General features: G+C 32.3%; 1 protein-coding gene across 1 annotated transcript; it reads right to left on the bottom strand.

The window, feature by feature from the left end:
- Positions 1 to 23,689: 23,689 nt before the first annotated feature.
- Positions 23,690 to 24,450, bottom strand: LOC131605147 (snakin-2-like). Its single transcript, XM_058877540.1, has 2 exons — positions 24,218 to 24,450; positions 23,690 to 24,125 (listed from the first exon to the last, which is right to left on the bottom strand). The coding sequence occupies exons 1-2, from the start codon at positions 24,390 to 24,392 to the stop codon at positions 23,941 to 23,943; spliced, it is 360 nt and encodes a 119-aa protein (XP_058733523.1). The 5' UTR covers positions 24,393 to 24,450; the 3' UTR covers positions 23,690 to 23,940.
- Positions 24,451 to 24,933: the final 483 nt, after the last annotated feature.

Here is a 24,933-nt window from a genome sequence, read left to right as displayed (position 1 = left end):
AAATATGACACTCTAGACAATGGTAATCTATTCATTTTGTTATGGCCTTTCATTTGGAAGCACTCTAGATCAAGTCATGGAAAGTCTTTGCTTTTTTCGCTTTTGGTTTGGGTTCTTCAGTGCAGGATACTCCTTGCTTAATATTACTATATTGTTAAAGTATATAAATAAAAAAAGTTACCGTACTTTCATTTTTGTGGTATTTTCAATGCAGGGTTTGAAATTTCAGCTGGTGGTATATTTGCAACCATATTTACGTATATATTTAAGGTCAATTATGATTCTCCGTCATACGTAGTGGATCCATTTGGTTCAACCTTCCATAAGCTGTCTTCCTTTGGAGGATAATCTTGATGGCAGGAGCATTCCCGGTTGAACTAACTTAGAATTAGCGGGTGAAGATAGCAGAAATGACCCATTTCACTTATTTATTTGCTAAGAACATGACATAAGCAACAACATATATTTCTAAGGTTCTACATATCGAGATTCAAGTTGAACTAGAGAGAGAAGATAAGAAGAAATTTGGCTTGTTCTCGAAGGAGTTTCTAAGTCGCCATGGACTAAATCTTCTTGATACAACAACCAATTGTTTCTTGCTTGAAATAACATTTTGTAGCCTTAATCTAATCCAGAAGGATATCTTTAGTGTAATTGGGTGGTTACCTTTATTTTACAACTTAATTTAAAATATCTAAAATTCATAAAAGTATAAAAAAGATATGAAATGAAATGAGAAATCTTAGATTTAAATCATATTATGTATCGATTAATTTCATATTATTAAAATTTTTACAAAGATAATTAAAACTTGCCAAAAAATAAATTAAAACTAATGTGCATGCGCGCACGAGTTTCAATTATTTTCGCATGATTAAAAATTTCATATAAATTCTCATTGTAATGTAAATTCTTAGTCTATATAAATTAATATTATTTTTTCCCTAAATAAGATATTATTCTACTTTAAATATGTGTCATAATTAATTGTATACCTGTAAATTTATATATAGGCACAGTGACAAACCCATAATAGCACCAATTCATCATTATCATTGTAGTTGATATAGGCCTCTTCACTGATTCATACGATATGTTTTGCATATCCCTCGTCACAAAGTCTATTGGTCGTATATACTACTATGTTGATGGTGCAGCAAAGTCGGGAACTTACCTCTTAATGTTGTTAGAACAAGATTTGTTCTGATCAATATTCTTGTTTTGATGATAACAATGTATATGAATTTTGTATAAGACAATGTGGTACTCTAATCCTATGCATTTTTCATTTCAGGAAATATATAAGGAGTATGCACAAATCAACGCTCAGAAGCACTGACTCAGAAGGTTCAAGATTGCAACATCAGAACATGCTCCCGCAAGACATCAGAAGATGGTCAAGCAGAATCAGAACATGGTCTATGAAGCATTAGAAGAACATGAGATCAGAAGCAGAAGCACTGAAGTTCTTATGGTATCACGCTCAAGCACTTCAAGGTCTGAAGACAAGAAGATGCTCTACACCAAGCTGAATGACTCTGATTATTCAAACGTTGTATTCACAAATATGAGATCAGAAGTTGGTACTAGATGACAGACTACTCTGACTGACAAAAGGAACGTTAGAAGCTACAGAAGGCAAAGTCAGTAAAAGCAGGAAAAGCATGGCTCGAGGTAGTTGACAAAAGTGTGAAACATTAAATGCAGAGCTGTACGATACATGCAACGCATTAAATGCTCCCAACGGTCATCTTCTCAAACGCCTATAAATATGAAGTTCTGATCAGAAGCAGACACAACTCTTGCAAACTTACTGAAACGCTGCTGAATTCATTACTCACAAACTTCATCTTCAACCTCACAACTATTGTAATATTTAGTGAGTGTTAAGCTTAGAACTTAAGAGAAATATCACAGTTGTGATTATAGCTTTCTAAGAAGCAATTCTACTCTTGTAAACATTTATTTTACATTGATTGTAAAAGGTTCCTAGAGTGATCAGTGAGATCAGTAGACTCTAGAAGACTTAGAAGTTTCTAAGTGGTGATTTCCTAGAGTGATCAAGTTGTGATCAGTATACTCTAGAAGACTTAGAAGGTATCTAAGTGGAAAACCATTGTAATCAAGATTGATTAGTGGATTAAATCCTCAGTTGAGGTAAATCACTCTAAGGGGGTGGACTGGAGTAGTTTCGTTAACAACGAACCAGGATAAAAAAATTGTGTTCATTGTTTTTATCTTAAGAGTTTTTAAAGTCACACTTATTCAAACCCCCCCTTTCTAAGTGTTTTTCTTTCCTTCAAATGTATCAGCAGTTGTATTTGGAGTTGCTTCATGTTGTTCTTTGTTAGGTCAACTTTTCTTTAAATGACTTACTGATAAATTGGAAAATAAAAAACTTTATAACATGACACTCAGGACTATGGTAATCTACAAAACTTGTTATGGTCTTTCATTTGGAAACACTCTAGAATAAGTCATGGCAAATCTTTACTTTTTCGCTTCTGGCTAGGGTTCTCCATTGCTGGAGACTCCCTGCTTAATATTACGATATTGTAAAAGTAAATAAATAAAAAATGTTACCGTGCTTTAATTATTGTGGAATTTTCAATGCAAGGGCTTGAGATTTTGGCAGGTGGTATATTTGCAATCAAAATTACATTTATATTGATGGCCAAATATGATTCTCCGTCATACGTAGTGGATCCAATTGGTTCAATCGTTCAACAAGTAGTCTTCATTTGGAGGATAATCTTGATGGCAGGAGCATTCTCGGCTTACTGACTCAAGCAACAACATATATTTCTAAGGTTCTACAGGTTGAGATTCAAGTTTAACCAAAGAGAGAAGATAAGAAGAAATTTGGCTTGTTCTCGAAGCAGTTTCTAAGTCACCATAGACTACATCTTCTTGGTACAACAACCAATTGTTTCTTGCTTGATATAACATTTTATAGCCTAAATCTAATCCAGACGGATATATTTAGTGCAATTTGGTGGTTATGTGTATCTTACCACTTAAATTAAATTATCTAAAAATTCATACGAGTATTAAAAAGTTATGAAATGAAATGAGAAAAATAAGATATAGTTCATTTTATGTATCGATTATTTTCATATTATTAAAAATTTCACAAAATTATTAAATTTCGTCAAAAATTAAATCAAAACTATCGTGCATGCGCGCACGAGTTTCAATTATTTTTACATCATTAAAAATTTCATATAAATTCACACTATAATATGGATTCTTTGTTTATATAAATTAATATTATTTTTTCCCTACTTGTTAGATGAGATTAAAACACATTAAAATGCATCTGAATTACATTGTAATATAACAATCCAACATAACGTACAAAAAATGTGCCACCACCTAAACTGCATGGTAATATAAAACTAAAAATGCATCAAAATATGTGTCACCACCTAAATCTATATTTATTGATGGTTTCACCTTTGACTTTTTATGATTCGATTCCCTTTCAATTTTGCTCAACTTGGCAAACTTTTTCATCCTATCCAAAAAATTATCCTGCCAAATTTCAACTTCTTTTATGGAATGAGATGTTCATTCAAGAGATGTCTGGGGTATAGGATATCCTAATTTCAAATAAACTTGAACTAAATATTGTGTTTTTAAAAGCCAACTAATACGTATGGGCCTATCATCATCAAACCGGGGCCTTTTCCAGTACGAGTAAACCTCATTCATACATATTGGCATATCAAGTTTCATCTTTTTGAAAATCAAACAAGCACATCAAATATTGTACATCCTCTTAAATGTACAACCACGCTTTGAGTTATCTGAACCTGTTTTCTCTGCTCGCTTAGCTTCATGATAAATATAATTCAATTCCGCTCAAGATATATTGTCGACCAAATGTGAATACAGATTTTTATTTTTGAATATGTATTCTAATATTGTGACGCTTTGACCAAATGATGTTTGGACCTCGTTGTGTCAATTCTGAATCATTTTGTCCAATGATTCCCATCCCTTACACAAATCCCATTTACTATTTTTCAATTACTTCTTCATCGTGGCATGAGCAGATTGAACTCTATTTGTTGTAGTATTTTCAAAGTGTCTAACTTGATCGGTCCAAGCACAAACTTTCTTTTCACCTGGTCTAGAATTGTGCTTTCAACATGTTTTAAGAAATTCGGATATGCCATGCACACCCTTCTGAAAAATATGACAGATTCGACATATAACTCTTCTTAAGTAGAATTTATTATAGTTTTCCAAACATCAATTATGCTTTCGAATATCACACTAGGTTTGACCATTTTTCCAGTTTCACTCTTGATTTGTTTGTTCTCTACCGCAGGCTTAAGTCTACCTCTCATATTTTTTGTTATATGATACTTGCGTATTAAAACATATGATGTATGAAATATATTTCCAACAAAATTCATCAGTGTAATATTACGATCAGTGACAATCACTTGTGGTATGTTTAATTGGTCTTTCAACACAGTCTAACATATTTCCAAAGCCTATCAGTACTACAAAAAGTATATATCATCTCGGTTGGGAAAATGGTTTCACCATAACTGGTTGTCCATGGTAACGAATAATGTGATATAAAGTGCACTACTTTTCACCTCGGGCTAATGGCCGAGGTGAAAAACTGGATAGGGCGCCACATTTCCCCACGGTTGGTATATTGACCGAGGTGAAAAGTGGTTTGGTCATGAGTTCAAATTCCAACAAAAACACTTTTGCATTTTCAAAATGGCACATTTCACTAACTTTTCCCCACGATTGGAATACTAAACATGGTCAAAAGCTCAACTTTCCACCATGATTCTGACTTTAACCCGAGTGATGGGTTAAGGGGATCACTTTTCCCACAGTTTGAAGATCTAACAGTGGGGAAATACTTTGTTTTTTTTAAATAGAAATTTTTTAATTTTACATAATTTTCATTATAATCTATATTATTATGAAACAAAATCAAAATAGACAAAATTTATGAACCAAAACCAAAATGGCGCACATTATGAACCAAAACTATCTATTATTACATCGAAACCCAAATGGAACATATTTTATACATGATTATATCAAACAAGAAAACAACCAACAAACAAAATTAGTGTGCATTTGACTCATAAATCAAAAGGAAGCAAGATACACAACATGAACGAACGTCTTTTGGTAGTCTGGTCATTAAAGACCTATAAGTTGAAATAATAACACTTGTTGGAATACATGCAAAAACACCTAAAAGTAATAACAAATAATAAATTATAAATAAAAAATAAAATATTTAGTTGTTATTTTTCTCATATCCCTTATTGATGATCATAACGTATAACATGTAAATCATTTAATCCATATGAAGTATGCTTATGTATTGCAAAACAAGGGGTCTCATGAATATCAGGAGTTAAATCTTGATTTTCATCAATAAGATGAATGAGTTTTTCATTAGAGAACCATTGAATGTCTATCGCCAGAAATACTAGTGACATAAAACACTTAGTTTTCTTGGGATGCCATGATGAATGGTTAGTTAATATAAGTTATTTTGCGAAGGTCAACCAGCGTGAATCCTAACTCATTGGTTTGTACACTAGTGTTACTATCAATCCACTTGCATTTAAATAAAGGCACCTTGAATACAACATAATCAATCTCTTGAATCTCCTAAATGACCCCAAAGTATGGTCTAGATGCCATTACAAGATTTTATCTTTGGAACTAGAAAATAGGTTCAACCTCAACCACAACCCCTCTATTTTGCATTGTACTATGACCATCCTTTAATTTTGTATAAAAGGAAAATTTATTAATGTCGTATGCAATCCAAGTTATTATATTAAATTTAGGCATGTGTGATATCCATTTAATTGTCTCGGATGCACTCCCATCATTAGAAATCCTTTCATTAAATTAATTTATAAAACTCTTGTTATGTTATGTCAACAACCTCTTGCCACTCATCCGAGTGAATTTTCTTGATAAGTCTTTTGTAAGCGGATTAGTGTTAGGAGTGAATTAATGGTATATTCATGTGTTAAAATAAGTAATTTCTTCTCTAAACTAATGCAAATTGTGATAAATCCATAGGTTTTTAGTGAGAAATTGAACTGAACAAGTTTAGTTCATGTGTAAAGCAAATCGAATCACTTGTGGGTAGTATTGATGCAGGTTTAGAGTTGAACTGGAGCTTTAGGAAAACATGAAGAGGAAAGAAAGCTGGAAGTCTCAAAGGCAAAACAAAAAGATGAAGTTTGACAAGGGCGCGCCGCGGGAGTTCTAGCCAGCGCCGCGCCAAAGTTTCTGTTTTTGATCGCGCTGCGCGCATCCGTTGCCGCGCCGCGGCCTCAGCGTTAAAAGCCTAAAACTTATAAATAGAAGCCCTAGCTTCCAAGTGAAAGGGAGATCCTTTGTGAGCGAAATTAGGAGAGCATTCTGATTTTGCAGTCAAGAACAACAATTGAAGGCCAATTCTTTACCGATCGAAGACATTCCATTGATGAAGATGAATCCCTCCATTAATTCTTGTGTGTTCTTCATGTCTATGGAGAGCTAAATTCCCCTTGTTGAGTTTAAGGTAGTAGTTAACCTATGAATATACAATACCATTGATTCTTTCCTATGAACAATTGTTTGAATTTTATTATCAATAAGAAACCTTGCTTTTAATTTACATCATTGTTGAATCCTTGATCGAAAGAGAGGATTTTTACTTTTGCCCTAGGTTACTATATTGATTCAATTGCAATTTGCAGAGATGGAATTGTGATTGGGTTTTCATAATTATCGTTCCTAATTACTATTATCGTTATTGATATTTGGAGAGATCGAATCTCATACCGGTAAAAGTTATCTAATTTGGTTTGTAGACATGGAATCATATTTGAGGATAAGTGAAGATAGTAGTTCAAATGATTGTTCAATTGTGAATTAATCCATAAGTTGTATAGGAATAGGTTGATGAACCCTAAAAGCTCAACATATTTTCTTAATCGTTAACAAATTCTCATTATTTGCATTCTTATTATTATTTAGATTTGACAATATTAGAATCATAAAACAAATCCAATTACTTTTTCTCACTCAAAATAAACAACTATAGAACGGCAGTGATATTTACCAATCCCTGTGGATACGATATATTACCGAAAATATTTACCCACAAATACTTTCAACAATTAGTAAGATTGAAATTCATAAAGTGTTATTAAATATATTCAAATGTGCTTAAAGAACAACATCTCGAGCTATTGACTTAAAATTTAAACCTTGAGTACCTCTACCTTTATATCTTCAACCACGACGAGTCTTGGGAATTTCTATAGAGTCTACTTCTAACAAATAATTTGAACAAAACTAAATAGCTTCTTATGTGATGCACCTTTCAACGATAGAAGCTTCCGAATGATGATGAATCTTTACCCTTTAAAGATCTTCATGTATCGCTCTACTTGATACATCCACGTTAAATAAACTAGGCCACAAAATCCGATCTCTCTGACTATGTGAACAATTAAGTGAACCATAATGTCAAAAAATGATGGAGGGAAATACATCTCCAATTGACACAAGATAATTGCAGCCTCGTGTTCCAACTCATCTAATTTTTCTAAATCAAATACTTTATTACATATAGAATGATATTAAGTACAATCTTGTTATGCTCACCCTTATATTTTTTGGTAAGATGCCACAAATAGCCAGTGGTAAAAATTATTGCATCGAAACATGATAATCATGAGATTTTAAGCTAATTAATTTGATATCTTTCATTGATACATGTTTCCTAAAATTTAATGAGTACCCTTGGGAAACTTTCATACAATGCAAACACTAACAATAACACTCCTTGTGTAATTGAGATATTATTCCATCCAAATTAGTTTATTCATTTGGTTTAAATTCAATTGTCCATCTTGATTATGTTGTGAGTTGTTTAAGTATATTCGTGTAACTTCCAATCGATAAGCATAATCTCTTTTACGCTAAATTTGCTTTCACTATGCAAAATAAACTTTGTTTTTGAAACTCTAATAAAGTTTTTCAAACTTATTTTCAAAGGAATGTTTAACTTAGGAGGTCTATTCACCCCTCTAGGTCGTTTATTGTCCATATTCTTACCCAACAATTGGTATCAGAGCCTGATTCTTTTGTTAAGTTTTAAGCGACTCAAAAGTTTGGGAATATGGGTGATGACGGTCCAAGGGGAGTGTAAAATAAAGAACCCTTTTTTAAAGGCGAAAAATAAAATTATTGGAAGGAAAACATGTATCTCTCATAGTTCAGTGTTTTAGTGCTTCTGATACTTTAATTGAAAAGATATAGTAAAGATATATTGCATTACTTGTCCAATTTTAAAACTTGAAAATGAAAATCTCAAAGGACAATTACTACGAGCTATTTCTCTATCAACTACTAGTTGTGTGTCTTCAAGTCAAGGAGGGATTGTTTTTTAGAAAAACCCTCGACTTGCTAGAATAAATAGAAAGAGTATTTCATCTAAAGCTATATTTCATTATTGTGGTGATAAAGTTCACATTAGGTCTCTTTGGAACATTAGAAATGTCAAAATTCCTAATGTTACCATGACTTGGATATTTAAGTGTTCTTTAACTAACCCTCAAGGACCCATAAGTTGGGTACCTAAATTACCTATTTGATTGTATGTAGGAACGTCTTACCTCCACAAAAAGTTGTGGTTCCTAGATAGCGGATGCTCAAGACACATGACGGGAGACGCTTCAATGTTCATTAAGTTTGATCACAAAGAAAGTGGCCATGTCACATATGGAGACAACACACAAGTTAAAATTATAGGAGAAAGTATTGTGGGAAATCCCTCCATAATAACCATCGAAGGTGTTTTATTAGTTAAAGGGCTTACACAAAATTTAATTAGCGTTATTCAATTATGTGACAAGGAGTATTCTATTGTTTTCAATACCTTAAGTTGCTTATTTAAGCATGAGGCAAGTAAAAGTTTAGTGTTTAAGGGTTCTAGGGTGGACAATTTTGTTTGCTTGACTTGGATGATGTGTCAATGTATGGTACTAAATGTTTAGTAACTAGGAATGAAGATTCTTGATTATGGCTTAGACATTTAGGACATGTGCATTTTGACTTGATAAATAAGATAGCATCTAAGAATCTAGTAGTCGGTTTACCAAAAATAAAGTTTTCAAAAGATAAACTTTGTGATGCATGCCAAATGGGAAAGCGAACGAGAGTGTATTTTAAATCGAAAAAAGATTGTTACAACTTCAAAACCTCTCGAGCTTGTCCATCTGACTTATTTGGCCATTCGAGGATAAGAAGTTTAGGCGATAAATATTACGGGTTTGCTATTGTAGACGACTATTCTAGATTTACTTGGACGTTATTATTAACCCATAAGAAAGAAACCTTTAAGGCTTTTGTTAAATTTGCTAAGAGTGTCAAAAATATTTTTAATTTGAAAATTGTCACACTCTGTAGTGGTCATGGTGGTGAGTTTGTAAACCATCAATTACGAGAACTCCACAACAAAACAATGTTATTGAGGGTAAGAACTATACTTTAAAAGAATTGACTCGGACGATGATGAGAGAAATGAGTTTTCCTAAGTACTTTTGGGCGGATGTGATTAATATTGCATGTCATGTATTAAATAGGGTGGTCATTTGACCAATCCTAGAGAAGACACCCTATAATTTACTCAAAGCCATGAAACCTAACATTTCTTATTTTCGTATTTTTGGTTGCAAATGCTTTATTTTAAATAACGGGAAGGACAATCTTGGTAAATTTGATACTAAGTCTGATGAAGGAATACTTCGAGGGTACTCGTCTTCAAGTAAATCATATAGAGTTTTCAATCATAAAATGTCTTCTGTTGAAGAATCTGTTCATGTTGCTTTTGATTAATCCTTACCCCAAAAGTTGAGAAAAGGTATTTGTTATAATGTTTCAGGTGGGATAACGAAAAAATTGATCGACATTAATATTCACAAAGAGGATCCTCCTCCCACAACAACTGGAGAAGACGCTAGTAAAGACAAAAAGGAAATCTAACAAAAGGAAGATAAACAAGACATCTCAAATGCCTCTAGCTTTGAATGTTGAAAAAGATCATTTGTTAGATCAAGTACTAGGTGACATCAAGAAAGGTGTAAGTACGAGATCACTGGTTAAAAATTTCTATAAGTATTACGCTTTCATATTTCAAATTGAACCTAAGACGATATCTGATGCCTACTTGACGAGCGATGGTTACTTGCTATGCAAGAAGAACTCATTTAATTTAAAGGAAATAATGTTCGGAACCTTGTTCCATGTTGATCTGATAAAATCGTCATTGGCACTAGATGAGTATTTAGGAACAAACTAGATGAAAATGGAATAATTACTAGAAATAAAGCTAGGCTAATGGAAAAAGGTATAGTCAAGAATAAGGATTAGACTATGAGTAGACTTATGCAACTATAGCATGTCTTGAAGCTATTATACTCCTTTTTCCATTTGTCAACTACCTAGATTTTAAATTGTATTAAATGGATGTTAAATGGGATTTTATTAACGATTATATAAATGAAAAAGTCTATGTCTCTTAGCCTCTTGGTCTTGAGGAGCACGGAAATCTAGACTATGTTTTTAAACTCAAAAGATCCATCTACGGTCTTAAACAAGCTCTTAGAGCTTGGTATGAGCGCCTTAGCGAATTTTTAATCAAAAAAGAATTCAACCATGGTAAAGTAGATACAAATTTGTTTATTAGGCGTAAAGAAAAGCATATTCTTTTAGTTCAAATTTGCGTCGATGATATTATATTTGTGTCTACTAATGAATCCATTTGCAAGGATTTTGCTAGTTTGATGCAGGGCGAATCTGAAATGTCTTTAATGGGAGAGCTTACCTACTTTCTTGGATTTCAAATCAAGCAAGAGGGATATGGAACTTTCATAAGCCAAATAAATTATTGCTTGGAGCTTCTAAATATGTTCGATATGCAAAATTCGAAAAGCATCTTAACTCCCATGACGTTAAATGTGTTGATAAACAAAGACGAGAATGGCATATAGATCGACATTATCAAATATAGAGGTATAATAGGATCCTTACTCTATTTAACCGCGACCAGGCCAGATATTATGTTCAGTATATGTATATGTGTTTGATTTTAGACGTCTCCTAGGAAATTCCACTTTAAGATCGTAAAAAGAATTTTGAGGTATCTTAGCGGAACCTCCTCTCACGATATTTAGTTTCCCAAAGGAAGCGAAATGTAGATTAGTAAGTTTTTCTAATTCTAGTTTTACTGGTTGTAAGTCGGATAGGAAAAGCACTAGTGGTACTTTTCATTTGTTCGGAAATTATTTAATTTCTCGGCACAGTAAGAAGCAGCAGTGTTGCTCTTTCTACCGCCAAGGCTAAATATGTAGCCGTTGATAATTATTGTGCACAAGTCTTATGACTAAAGCAACAATTATTGAATTTCGATTTAAAACTTGGTTGCATTCTAATCAAATGCGATAACACTAGCGTAATAAGCCTCACTAAGAATCCTATACTTCATTCACGTACTAAACATATAGAAATTATGCACCATTTCCTTAGGGGTCATGTTGAGAAGGGTGATGTTATTTTCGAATACGTGGATAAGAAAAATCATCTTGTCGATATCTTTACAAAATCGTTATCCTCTGAACCTTTTCACAAGATACATAGGGAACTGGAAATCCTTGATTCTCTATGTTTTAAATAGATTCAGTTTCCTATTTCATTCCATCTGCTATTTGTATTATGTTATACACTACTATTTTACTGTAGCAAGTTATTTTAACCAATCCTATTGGTATATTTCTACTACTCTCATATTTATTTTATATCATTGTCTTGTATTTTTTTCTCATATGTTTATTTGTTTAAAATTCTTATATTTCTTATTTCATCCATTCATTCGTCAGTTGTTGTATGATTTTTTATTTATTGCATTTAAAATCTTTTTAAATGCGTATTATTAATTATGTGCATCTGAGCATTATTGTGTTTATTCATCAATTATTTATCTTCCATTAATAGAAGTTTTGATCATATAATTGTGTTTTGATTTGTAGTTGCATGTCTAATCACGTATTTGTTGCATTTAACATATGTATCTTCCTATTAAGTATTCGATCTTTGATGTTGTATATTCTTCTTAGCTATGTTTAGCTCATTTGTTTCTCTGAAATATTGTTTGTGTTGTTTGTTATGTTTGTGTTTAGGCTCATTAGCATCTATCTCTTTTTTATCTTGTCAAAGTGGGAGAAGTGGTAAATGTGAGTCTAGATTTGTTTTATGCGAGTTATGTTATTGTGTATTGTGCAATGTTTCACGGGGAGCACAAGAAATTGAAGGAAAGCATTGATCACATTTTTCTTTTGCTTGAAGTCAGTTCAATTCCAAGTGAAAGCTTGCCATGCATAAAAAATTGGGAGACAAAAGCTGCATATCGCTGATACATTAATGGGGAGACTATGGATGTCTCTGTAATGATTTTGTTGCTTGTCTCTTAAGCTTTATTTTGATTTTAGTCTTATAACATTGAGTCTCCTCTTCAACTGTGTATCTTTAAGGATCAAATTTTAAATTCGTATATTTTTAGCATGCATAATTCAAACAATTTGTGTTTGAGTATGAACAATATGTTTTAAGCCAATTATTCGAGTTTTTCAAACAAGAACCATATTTGAAATAGGTTCAAGTTAGGTCACAAGTAGAATCTCAAAATATCTTTAAGAACTTCAAATTTTGAGATTTTGGGTGTGTGATTCGAATCTCATAACCATATTAGTTGAATAAAACTAAACAATAAGAAAACAAGAATTTGGTGATGTTGTGAGTTGAATCACAAGCTACACATGATTCGAATCATGCAACTCAGTAACTCAAATAGGGACGGATCCAAGGCAATGCAATTGGGGGCAACTGTCACCCACTATTTTTTAATTTTTATATTGGTTAGTATATTATATTTTACCTTATGCTAACAAAAATTGCAGACCGACCCCACTAAATATAAACTCATCATGAAATGAAAGGAGTTTCCTCTACTCTACATGTTCCTATTTCAATGATTATTTGACATTTGTCGCATATATTAAAAGAAAACAGTAACATATATAGTAAAAAATAGGAGTATAATTACCTTAATATAAATAAAAAATATAATGTATTTAATTTAAATTTAGATTAAATAAGTTTTGATTTTGTTGTATCTTTAAGTTCGAAATTATTTAATTTGTTATAGGACTATTGTTACATTATATTTTATTTATAGGTGAATTTAATATAATTTTTATATTTTAATATAAAACTTGTAGTATTTATGAGAGGTTAGTCATATAACTTTAACGAATTTAGTTCGAATCTGACAATAACACTTGCAAAATGTTCATTAATAATACTTAATTTTTTTAGTACCTCTTGCACTGGTTAAATAATAATGGTCTCGTTTAAATATTTGAATAGTTATAAATTTAATTGTATTTTTAAAAAATATTTATCATTTCATTATAATATTATATTGCCCCGTCTCTAGACTCAAATCATAATTCACACATGAGTCGGATCATGAAACTCTTGGCAACCCCTGCCTTGATTGAGTCGAATCATGACTTCTTCATGACTCGAATCACAGCTTGCATGAGTCGAACCATAGTTATACTTGAATCGAATCATAGAAAAATGGGTTTCTCATAAAGTGTAGATATTGTTCTCCATTACTTTGTCACTTGACTCAAATCACTTAAGTGTTCATGACTCGAATCAAACATGATTTTTCACCACTTTTTATGCTTCATCTCCAGCACCTATATAGCATTTTCTCTCGTTTAATTTCATGGTTAATTGTATGATTTTTCACCACTTTTTGTGCACAATAATTATCAACGGCTACATATTTAGCCTTGGCGGTAGAAAGAGCAACACTGCTGCTTCTTACTGTGCCGAGAAATTAAATAATTTTCGAACAAATGAAAAGTACCACTAGTGCTTTTCCTATCCGACTTACAACCAGTAAAACTAGAATTAGAAAAACTTACTAATCTACATTTCGCTTCCTTTGGGAAACTAAATATCGTGAGAGGAGGTTCCGCTAAGATACCTCAAAATTCTTTTTACGATCTTAAAGTGGAATTTCCTTGGAGACGTCTAAAATCAAACACATATACATATACTGAACATAATATCTGGCCTGGTCGCGGTTAAATAGAGTAAGGATCCTATTATACCTCTATATTTGATAATGTCGATCTATATGCCATTCTCGTCTTTGTTTATCAACACATTTAACGTCATGGGAGTTAAGATGCTTTTCGAATTTTGCATATCGAACATATTTAGAAGCTCCAAGCAATAATTTATTTGGCTTATGAAAGTTCCATATCCCTCTTGCTTGATTTGAAATCCAAGAAAGTAGGTAAGCTCTCCCATTAAAGACATTTCAGATTCGCCCTGCATCAAACTAGCAAAATCCTTGCAAATGGATTCATTAGTAGACACAAATATAATATCATCGACGCAAATTTGAACTAAAAGAATATGCTTTTCTTTACGCCTAATAAACAAATTTGTATCTACTTTACCATGGTTGAATTCTTTTTTGATTAAAAATTCGCTAAGGCGCTCATACCAAGCTCTAAGAGCTTGTTTAAGACCGTAGATGGATCTTTTGGGTTTAAAAACATAGTCTAGATTTCCGTGCTCCTCAAGACCAAGAGGCTAAGAGACATAGACTTTTTCATTTATATAATCGTTAAGAAAATCCCATTTAACATCCATTTAATACAATTTAAAATCTAGGTAGTTGACAAATGGAAAAAGGAGTATAATAGCTTCAAGACATGCTATAGTTGCATAAGTCTACTCATAGTCTAATCCTTATTCTTGACTATACCTTTTTCCACTAGCCTAGCTTTATTTCTAGTAATTATTCCATTTTCATCTAGTTTGTTCCTAAATACTCATCTAGTGCCAATGACGATTTTATTAGATCAACATGGAACAAGGTTCCGAACATTATTTCGTTTAAATTAAATGAGTTCTTCTTGCATAGCAAGTAACCATCGCTCGTCAAGTAGGCATCAGATATCGTCTTAGGTTCAATCTGAGATATGAAAGCGTAATACTTATAGAAATTTTTAACCAGTGATCTCGTACTTACACCTTTCTTGATGTCACCTAGTACTTGATCTAACAAATGATCTTTTTCAACATTCAAAGCTAGAGGCATTTGAGATGTCTTGTTTATCTTCCTTTTGTTAGATTTCCTTTTTGTCTTTACTAGCGTCTTCTCCGGTTGTTGTGGGAGGAGGATCCTCTTTGTGAATATTAATGTCGATCAAGTTTTTCGTTATCCCACCTGAAACATTATAACAAATACCTTTTCTCAACTTTTGGGGTAAGGATTAATCAAAAGCAACATGAACAGATTCTTCAACAGAAGACGTTCTATGATTGAAAACTCTATATGATTTACTTGAAGACGAGTACCCTCGAAGTATTCCTTCATCAGACTTAGTATCAAATTTACCAAGATTGTCCTTCCCGTTATTTAAAATAAAGCATTTGCAACCAAAAATACGAAAATAAGAAATGTTAGGTTTCATGGCTTTGAGTAAATTATAGGGTGTCTTCTCTAGGATTGGTCAAATGACTATCCTATTTAATACATGACATGCAGTATTAATCACATCCGCCCAAAAGTACTTAGGAAAACTCATTTCTCTCATCATCGTCCGAGTCAATTCTTCTAAAGTATAGTTCTTACCCTCAATAACATCGTTTTGTTGTGGAGTTCTCGTAATTGATGGTTTACAAACTCACCACCATGACCACTACAGAGTGTGACAATTTTCAAATTAAAAATATTTTTGACACTCTTAGCAAATTTAACAAAAGCCTTAAAGGTTTCTTTCTTATGGGTTAATAATAACGTCCAAGTAAATCTAGAATAGTCGTCTACAATAGCAAACCCGTAATATTTATCGCCTAAACTTCTTATCCTCGAATGGCCAAATAAGTCAGATGGACAAGCTCGAGAGGTTTTGAAGTTGTAACAATCTTTTTTGAAAAAATGATTTTATTTAGAAGGATAAAAGAGTCATTATCATTAATAAATTTTTAATTTTCAGAATATTATAACAACCTAAAAGATATTTGGAAAATTTATGTAAGCTCTTCAAAACCTTCCTTCAATGTAATTTTTGAGTTTCCCAATTTTATGAGGTTTTTGGTGTTATGAATAAATTCAAACCCTCCAAAACCCTCTTACCCAAAATCTTTTTATCCTTTTCACCCAATTCTTCTTATTTTTCAAAGCCCTCCCCTCCCTTCCCCTCCAAACTCTCAAATATAACCTTAAAAATCACTTACGAGGCTTGTTTATTGAAACATCCACCAATTCACCTCCAACAAAATTGAAAAAAAAATACCTCTAAACTACTAGTATTTAGAATGCTTTAGTCACTTTTGGGTTTGTGCACAGCCACTTCATGTACCAAATAATTATGAAATTCTCCATTTGGGCAAATCTTTTGAGCATGTATGTGAAAAAAGATTGAGAACTCTTCCTCCAGCAATTGAATGACAGATCCAAAACTTCAAGACTGCCACATTCAAATACAACATGCGTAGTTCTAACTTGATGTGTAGTTATAACTCTTCCTCTAGCAACTAAGGACTAATTATACTATGAACTCTTCCTTGAAAAATCAAGTGAAAAAACTACATATTAGAAATAGTGAAAAATATTTGAAAATTCTTCTAACCACTAAAGTAAAATATATACATTCTATAAGTACACAATTATTTCATATATTATACTAATTATTATGGGCCTTGACAGCAATGAAAACTCTAGTTCCATGTCTAACTAGTGTGAGCGAGTGCTCATCAATTAACCACTTAAATAAGGCTCCAAATCCACTTTCACCAACCACAATATCAAACTGGTGTGAAACCTTGCCTTTGTTTTGACCACTTTCTTTGCCTCCTTCCTTTGAACTAAAACTAGAACCTGCATGATCTGTCAAGAGAATAATGAATCTACTTTTTAGACAATACAATATTTAAGCACTAATTGAGCTTAACTATACTTTAAGACACTTATACACATAATATTTGGTTGTTAGAAGATTATGAAGAGGTTTAAACCCTTTATAAACCCAGCTTCTCATTCTTGATTTCTCTACTTCTTTTTCTACTCAGATTACTAAACAGTTGTAGAGAAAATAGAAAAATTTTAATATCATTATTTTTCTTTGTTCAACTGCTGTTGAAGTGGATTTCGGTTAAAGAGGAAGAGGAAAAAAACTGCAGAACACAGTGAAAGAACTTAAGGTGCGGCGGCTACAGGAGAAAGGACATTTGAATGTGAGAATAGGTGAAAATAAGTTAGAGGATTGCTTAAGACACCATGAAGAATACTACCACACCCTAGTGAAAAATAAAAAATATCTCTAAATTCAAATATTATCTCTGGACGTACTCCAAATACATAAATACTTGAATAAGGCCCTTAAGTTAAGTAAAAAAAATAACGGATTATGCATCTCCGTGTAATTTACGGAGATGCATCTCCAAACGCGATTTAATAAAAAATACTTCAGACCTTTTCTCCTTTCTCACTTCTCAAAATACTCTCTCAAACTCTAAGGGTATGTTTGGATATCACGAAATGAACGGAGCGGAATGGAATGGAGCGGAGTGGGATGGAGCGGAGTGAAACAGAGCGGAATGAATGTACCATTCCATTGTTTGGAAATTTTAGAACGGAATAAGACAAATTATTCATTCCGCCCAAATCGGAGGGGAAGGAATATGGTGGTAAGTGATGGAATGGAATGGAATCCATACCTCTCCTTTCCGCTCCGCTCCATCCGTTTTTAAATTATCCAAACAACAGAATATCATTTTATTCCATTCCATTCCGCTCCGCTCCATCCGATTCCATCAATCCAAACAAAGCCTAAAGCTCTCAATTCTAAAACTTTCTATACTCACGTTCTCTCAATCATTCAACTCACTTCAAATCTTCTTTCAATAACATCAAATCGATCAAAGCGCTCACTCAACATTGAACTATACTCACATTTGATATATTTTTTATTTTTCTAAACTTTTTTTTATTTCCTTTATACATTTGTAGAAATTGAGCATTAGATTATGTAATAGGTAGTTTAGATATGTTATTTACATGAGTATTGTGTTTGATAGACACATTTAATGATCAATGCATTATTTTGGATGTTTACATGGTTGCATTTTTGCCATTAATATTCATATGAGTTGCAGAACATTATGCAGATGTCATCACTGGAATTTTCCAATGTTTTGATTTCCAAAATCCAATGATGCATCTTCGGAATTTATCTGTCTGCATTTTTTGACTTGAACACATTGTGTTTTTCATATGTATAATGCTTGTGTGATTTACTTATAGGCATTATGGCTAATAACCAAGATAGATTGAGGCACGACAAAGTTGCGCATCATGTATCAGTTTGGAGGAAAAAAGTTCGACCATTGCAGGCACCTGTTATTTCTAGACCAATTGACGCGGAGGCATGAACTTCTAAGGTATGTGCATCTCTGTCTTTATCTTCTCGAAGGCAGATGTCACCTACTCATGCCTCTCTACTCAGGCCTCTGGGGCACTGTTGTCACCAGAGCCGCATGAGGCGCCCAAGACCCTGCAGGGGTTTGAAGGAGGCCCATACGACTTATTGTTGTTACCTATATACCTCGATTATAACACCCTAATTAATTTTTAATAATATTAATATTATTTTAGTATTATTATTATGAATTATTTTATTTGGGTGTTGGAATATTTTAAATGAATAATTGAATATTTTAGTTAATTAACTATATTTAATTAATTTATTAGGATGATTGAGTTTATTAGAAAAATTAGAAAATTGTGTTAATTTAATTAAATTAGAGTAATATTTGATTTAAAATAAAATTATAGAAATTATAGAGATCGAAGAAAATAGAGTTTTAGAAAATAGAAAAAAGTTGAGGGGTGAGAGGAGATTTGAATTGATTAGAATATATTAGGTTTTTATATAAATAGACAAGTTGATGGAAAACTTTGGGAGATAGTGAAAATTTTGGAGAAAGAGGCGGAAAAATCTAGAGCGATCGTTTGGAAGGAATATAGAGAAAATTCCAAAGTCCAAAAACTTCATCGATCTGCAAATTCGAGGTAAGGTGGAGGAAACTATTCACATGTGGGTGTTTAGGAAGTCGGATACTGAGAGATCATTACCCTTCTATTTTCTTCTTTTTTATTCTCTGTATTTATGCTTGTGGCCAAGAAGGTTTGGCCAAAACCTTCTAAAGGCGCTTGTTGTGATACTATTTTAATTGTTTTTACATTGACCTTGTTGTGGTAACTCTGTTGATGCTTTTTGATAAGAAGAAATTGATTGAATGAATAATGGTTGTGCCTTATGATAAGTCGAGCATATGTGAATTTGCACGTTTCTCTTTTTGAGTTATGTTAACCTTGTGATCGGGATTTTATAGGTCTATCGGGATATTGACTGCAAGTATACAGTCTAGTCGTCTAGTTTTAAAAGATATCGAACCCACAGAGACTGAGGATCAATATAGTACGATCTTATATTACTATGTTTAGCTAAAGCGATGTTTGTTTGGATTGAGGGGAAAACTTAAATTAAATAAAGTTTGGATTGAATAAACAGATATTAAGATACCGGTATGTAATAGTCGGACTTTGGGAATTCAATAAATCATTTGGTAAAGTTTGTAATTGTAAAAATATCTTTCAGTAGAAACCATTTATTTAAAAATCTTTATCTTGCATTCTCATGTCCAAAGAACGAGTTATATTAATAGACCTAGTGGATGCACTTAAAATCCAATAATACTTTTTGAAAACAAATAGAAACTAATTAGATTGTGTTGTGAATTCAATGCCAATAACAAAGTATAGAACAAGGGAAGAATAAAGAACAAGGAAAAAGAAGAATACAAGAATTGCTTATAACTGTTATTCTTTTACTTTCTCTTAGAAAAAAGATTACAAGTTTACAAGAATAACAAATAACCTCTCTCACCCTAAATTAGAATTTGCAGCTTTGCAATAATGAGAGACTAGTATGGTATTTATAATAAAACATAACATACTAACTAATGGGTTTTTTCCCTAAGGCCCATTATACAAGCTAGCTTAACAAATTAGGATTTAAACACTAAAACCTATTTTAACATGCTAACACCCCTAGCATCTTCAACACCTGCATGCTAGATCCATCTTCGACTACATCATGCACATTTCGACTCCAGCATGTGAACAACCTTCGACTTCATGCTTAACCATGTCAAACTGTCGATCCAAGAAGCTACCCTTCGACCATACTAGAGTACGATCCAATATCTCACAGATTGTTAAAGCACTCTCGTGTATTTAAAAACTAATGTTCGATTACTACTATCCGGATCGATCCCCACGCTCTCGCACGCGGGCTCTAGCCTTAGTTAATTTCCCACTCTCGTGGCAAAATCGTGTTAAATATCCTTCCACTCCCGTGACAATGGTAGTTAAATTAAGTATAGAAATCAGAGACTGGAAGGGTATTTTTATTAAAAAATTTATGCCGAATTATTACCGAATTCCCAAAGTACCACGACTTACATACCAATATTAATTTGTTTAGCCAGACATATTATTAATTTCAATCATACAAAATAAATGATATGGAGATGACAGTATTAGCATGGTAGTCAAATTATAAAACGAATTAAGCATATAAATAAGAACATGTAAATTAGCTTAAAACTGAATATACTTCAAAAGACAAAGTGCTCCAACATTAGTAATCTTTGGTACAGAATTGAACTTGCAGAAAATATAAACTAACCTAAAGTGAAATAATCCCTCAATGCAAAGGATTATTGCTTTTCGATGGTGAAATAAAGGTTGGAAATTATAGAAGGTACAAATGGAATGAAAATAACTAAGAACTATTGCAGAGGAAAATAAAAACTAAAATTAATTGACGGAAGAGAAGAGAGAGCCAGAATTCTGCAACTGCCAACACACACACATATATATATATATATATATTGCCCTCATTCAATGACCTAAGTCTCCCCCAAATATAGGGGAACTCAAAACGTGCACAAGACTGGTTCAATCGTTCAATCGTGGGCTTCTGTGAATCTGTTATGGGCTTTGCAATTGTTAACAGAAAGTAGCTCTGTGTCGTTCGTGACATTGTGTGCCGAGGGGCACACATTTCCTTTCCATGTCGGACGCAACACAATGTGTGTTGTCTGTAACAGCTCTTTTTCTTGCAGGTTTTGACACACACTTCTGCTTCATAGCAGAAGTGTATATTTTGGGATGTTTCTTCTTCTATTCATTGTGTAGCTTCATCTTGGCTTGAGAAATCATAAATACCTGAAAGCACAACGAAATACCAACATGAAGTAATAAATTCGATAAAAAAATGGATAAATAATTCATGTAATTCAACCCTAAAATACAATACAATTTCGCGTTATCACCTTGATTGACTTTTGTGTTTTTTGGGGACTGTTGGGATCGATTAGGCAGAAAATTAGATAAATTGTAAGCCTTAGAAAAAAGTTAGAAAAATCTCAAAATGGAAAAAAAATACAGAAAATCGAAGGTAGAAATAGAAGGCGATTGATCGTTGTTTCATGAGTAACTTACGTTTCGTAAGTCCGCTTGAGGTGCTGTCAGTTTTGTTAGAAAGCTAACACAATACTCTTTCTTTTTAAATAGGTAAATTGGATTTGAGAGCGCTACAACAATAGCAGAGATCTAGTTTTTATACCAGAAGCGTAGTCAAATTTCAATTTTGCGTTGGTTGTCTTGTTTAACGCATTACTTTATTTTTGTAAGTCCTAGTCAACTTTATGTCAAAGGAAAATAGAAAAATTACATACATATTAGACTTAATAAGTATCTCATTTCATTAAGTTCAGTAGGAAAAATACTAGTTACAAGTCTGACGAAACATTCTGTTTGGTGTCAATACCAGTTTCTATTGTTCGATTAAATTGTACCAATTCGGACCTTAAGTCCAAAAATAAAAATTATAACCTGATAATATACATTCTAAGATTTCCAAAACATATTCATTTGCTTGATTTAAACTTCATTTGATATTTTAAAGAATTGTTTGAACCTCGGGTATGACTAGTAGAAAACATTATGTTTCGGTGTTTGCACCAATTCTAATTGTTTGATTAAATTGTACCAATTGAGATCATAAGTTTTAAAATAAAAAAAAACATAGTCTTAAACTGGACACTCTAAGCATTTTGAAACATATTCATTTACTTGAGTCCGACTCCATATGATATTTTAAATAATTATCTAAATATGATGTCTGATTAGCAAGAAATATTATGTGACATGGTTGAACTGAAACGAATAGAACGGGAGAGTTTCGTAACTCCAATCGAGATGCAATCAATTGTGTTTAAATGAGGATTTAAATTTTTTTTAAACTAGAGAATTTCATAATTTTATCTTTAGTTTACAATCTTTGATGCTATTGTGAAGTGAGACGATTTTAGAGTTAAGTTCAAAATTTTAGAAAACTCTTTAACAATGTAAGGAATTGAATATATATATATATATATATATATATATATATATATATATATATATATTAATTTTAATTTGATTTATTTGATACGTTTTAGAGTCAAGTTGAATCAATAGGGTTGTGTTTTAAATTAGTTTTATTTGTTTAGATTTCTTTAACATGTTTATATTTAGAGTTGAAGGTATATGATATTTTAGAATTGAGTTTGAGTCAAAATATGTCTTGGAAATTTTGAAATTGCTGGTAAAAATTCTTTCGAAAATTTCAAGTAAAATCTCCTAGAAAATTTTGAAATTTTCAATAAAATCTCTCGAAAATTTCAAATTTTCAGATTAAAATCTCTTTTTGAAAAAATTTCTGGTATCACCAGAGATTTCAATTTTTTTTAGTGGAAACTTTGAACAAAATTATTTTGGTGTGGAAACTTTGAACAAAGTTATTTTGATCTTTTCATACACTTTAAAGGGTGCCAATTGCCAAATATAAGTGTGAGGAGTTATTATTTTAGTCTTTTCATACACTTTAAAGGGTGTCAAATATAAGTGTGAGGATGACTTGATAAAAGCTCCAAAACATACTACCTACTGGCCCAAATATAGTTTCCGAGGCCCACAACTTAATTTTCAATATTATGCAAACATTAATATAGAACAAGTAATCAAATCAACTATGATATTAAAATAAGTTGGGTTATTATTTAAACAAAAATTAGATCAACATCTCATCCTTATTCTACTAAATGATATCCACTCCTTAAATTAACTTTCGCCATAGTTATTAAAACAAAATTATAATCAAATAATTTTAATAATGCCAATGTCTAAGTAACTATAATAGGAGAAAAAAAATGATTAAGTCAAGTTGTCTATCTTCAACTTTTCAATCATTTTTGACTGATCTATCTTGAATCTTATGTCATGAATCTTTATTGCTACATCAATAGCTCACAAGTTCAATAGTCTTTGATGAACAAATTTAGTACTAGTCCAAGTTAAAATTCACAGTTCACTTATGGCCAGGGTACCTTGTCATATTGTCTCAATTTTACAAGAATAAAAGATGAATGAAGCTGAAATGTAATGCACCATATTATATATTAAACGACCTTAAAAACCACATTTTATACATTACATTTGATTCATACTTACTACAATAACAGACAAAGCCCTACAATACAAACATATAACATACTACAACAACAACAGCAGAAGTACCTCTTTTTTCAAACCCAAAACACACACACACCATTTACTGAACAACTACACTAGTTGGTAACAAACAAGTAAGGCCCAAGTTAAATGTTCTTTGAGAAGCCCTAAGGACACTTGGTCTTGTTGCCATGGGTAGTCATATCAGTGTAACAAGCCCCACAAAGCTCCCTATTACCAGAAGTACCAGGTGGAACACACTTGCACCTCACACAACAAGTTCCACATGCTCTGTTACACAAGTTTGGCCTTGAATGTACACTGCATCTCGAACTGCACAATCCTCCACAATCTACACTCATAACATAACACCAAAACCAAGTCAAATAAAAACCAAACTAAAAATAAATAAAATTTAAAACATCGGTTGTTATGTTTTTTTACCTATGTCTTGCATTAGCTTTCTGTTGCCGTCTCGCACAGTAAGCAACTCATTAGGTAGCAGCAGTTCTTCATCTTCTTCTTCCATTTCTATCTCATGATCAGATGAAACCTGCATCAGATTAGAGAGGCAAACTAGAAGCAACAAACCCAGCACAAAAAGGTTACGTAATGCCATTATAGAATGTTGCAGTTAAAGTTGATGAGTATTAGAGCTTGTTGATATTTATTTCTAATTCTGTATGCTGCTATTTATATAGGTGTAAAGTGTCACACAGCTCATTTGCAAGTAGCTGAAATTACCGTCATGACCTAATATTAGTTACATTATTGTTTTCTTATTTCTACCCTTTTGGACTTTTCTCTAGCGAATTCCAGAACAGTGCTAGTACTATGTCGGTTCAACAATTGATCTAATTATTATTACTAGGGTTAATGAACTTTTTCGTCCCTATAAATATTTCAAATTTCGTTTTTAGTCCCTCCAAAATTTTTCTTCAAGAAAACGTCCCTTCAAAATTTTTCTTCCGAACTATTGGTCCCTAACGTCAAATTTCGTAGCTAATCAGTAGCTAAAGTCGTAGCTAATCTCTAGCAAATTTGACATTAGGGACCAATAGTTTAGACAAAAAATTTTGAAGGGACGATTTCTTAAAGGAAAATTTTGGAGGGACTAAAAACGAAATCTGCAATATTTAGAGGGACCAAAAAGTTCATTA

The sequence above is a fragment of the Vicia villosa genome, linkage group LG1 (assembly GCF_029867415.1).
Source record: "Vicia villosa cultivar HV-30 ecotype Madison, WI linkage group LG1, Vvil1.0, whole genome shotgun sequence".
Lineage (NCBI taxonomy): Eukaryota > Viridiplantae > Streptophyta > Magnoliopsida > Fabales > Fabaceae > Vicia > Vicia villosa.
The sequence above is the reverse complement of the archived record's forward strand: the minus strand, read 5'-3'. Positions and strand labels throughout refer to the sequence as shown.

Bases quoted from the DNA above. Each gene is read 5' to 3' on its own strand.
- LOC131605147 (XM_058877540.1), bottom strand. From the start codon at position 24,392: ATGGCATTACGTAACCTTTTTGTGCTGGGTTTGTTGCTTCTAGTTTGC. The intron at 24,126-24,217 runs GTAAAAAAACAT...TTATGAGTGTAG, and splicing joins AAAGCTAATGCAAGACATAG to ATTGTGGAGGATTGTGCAGT.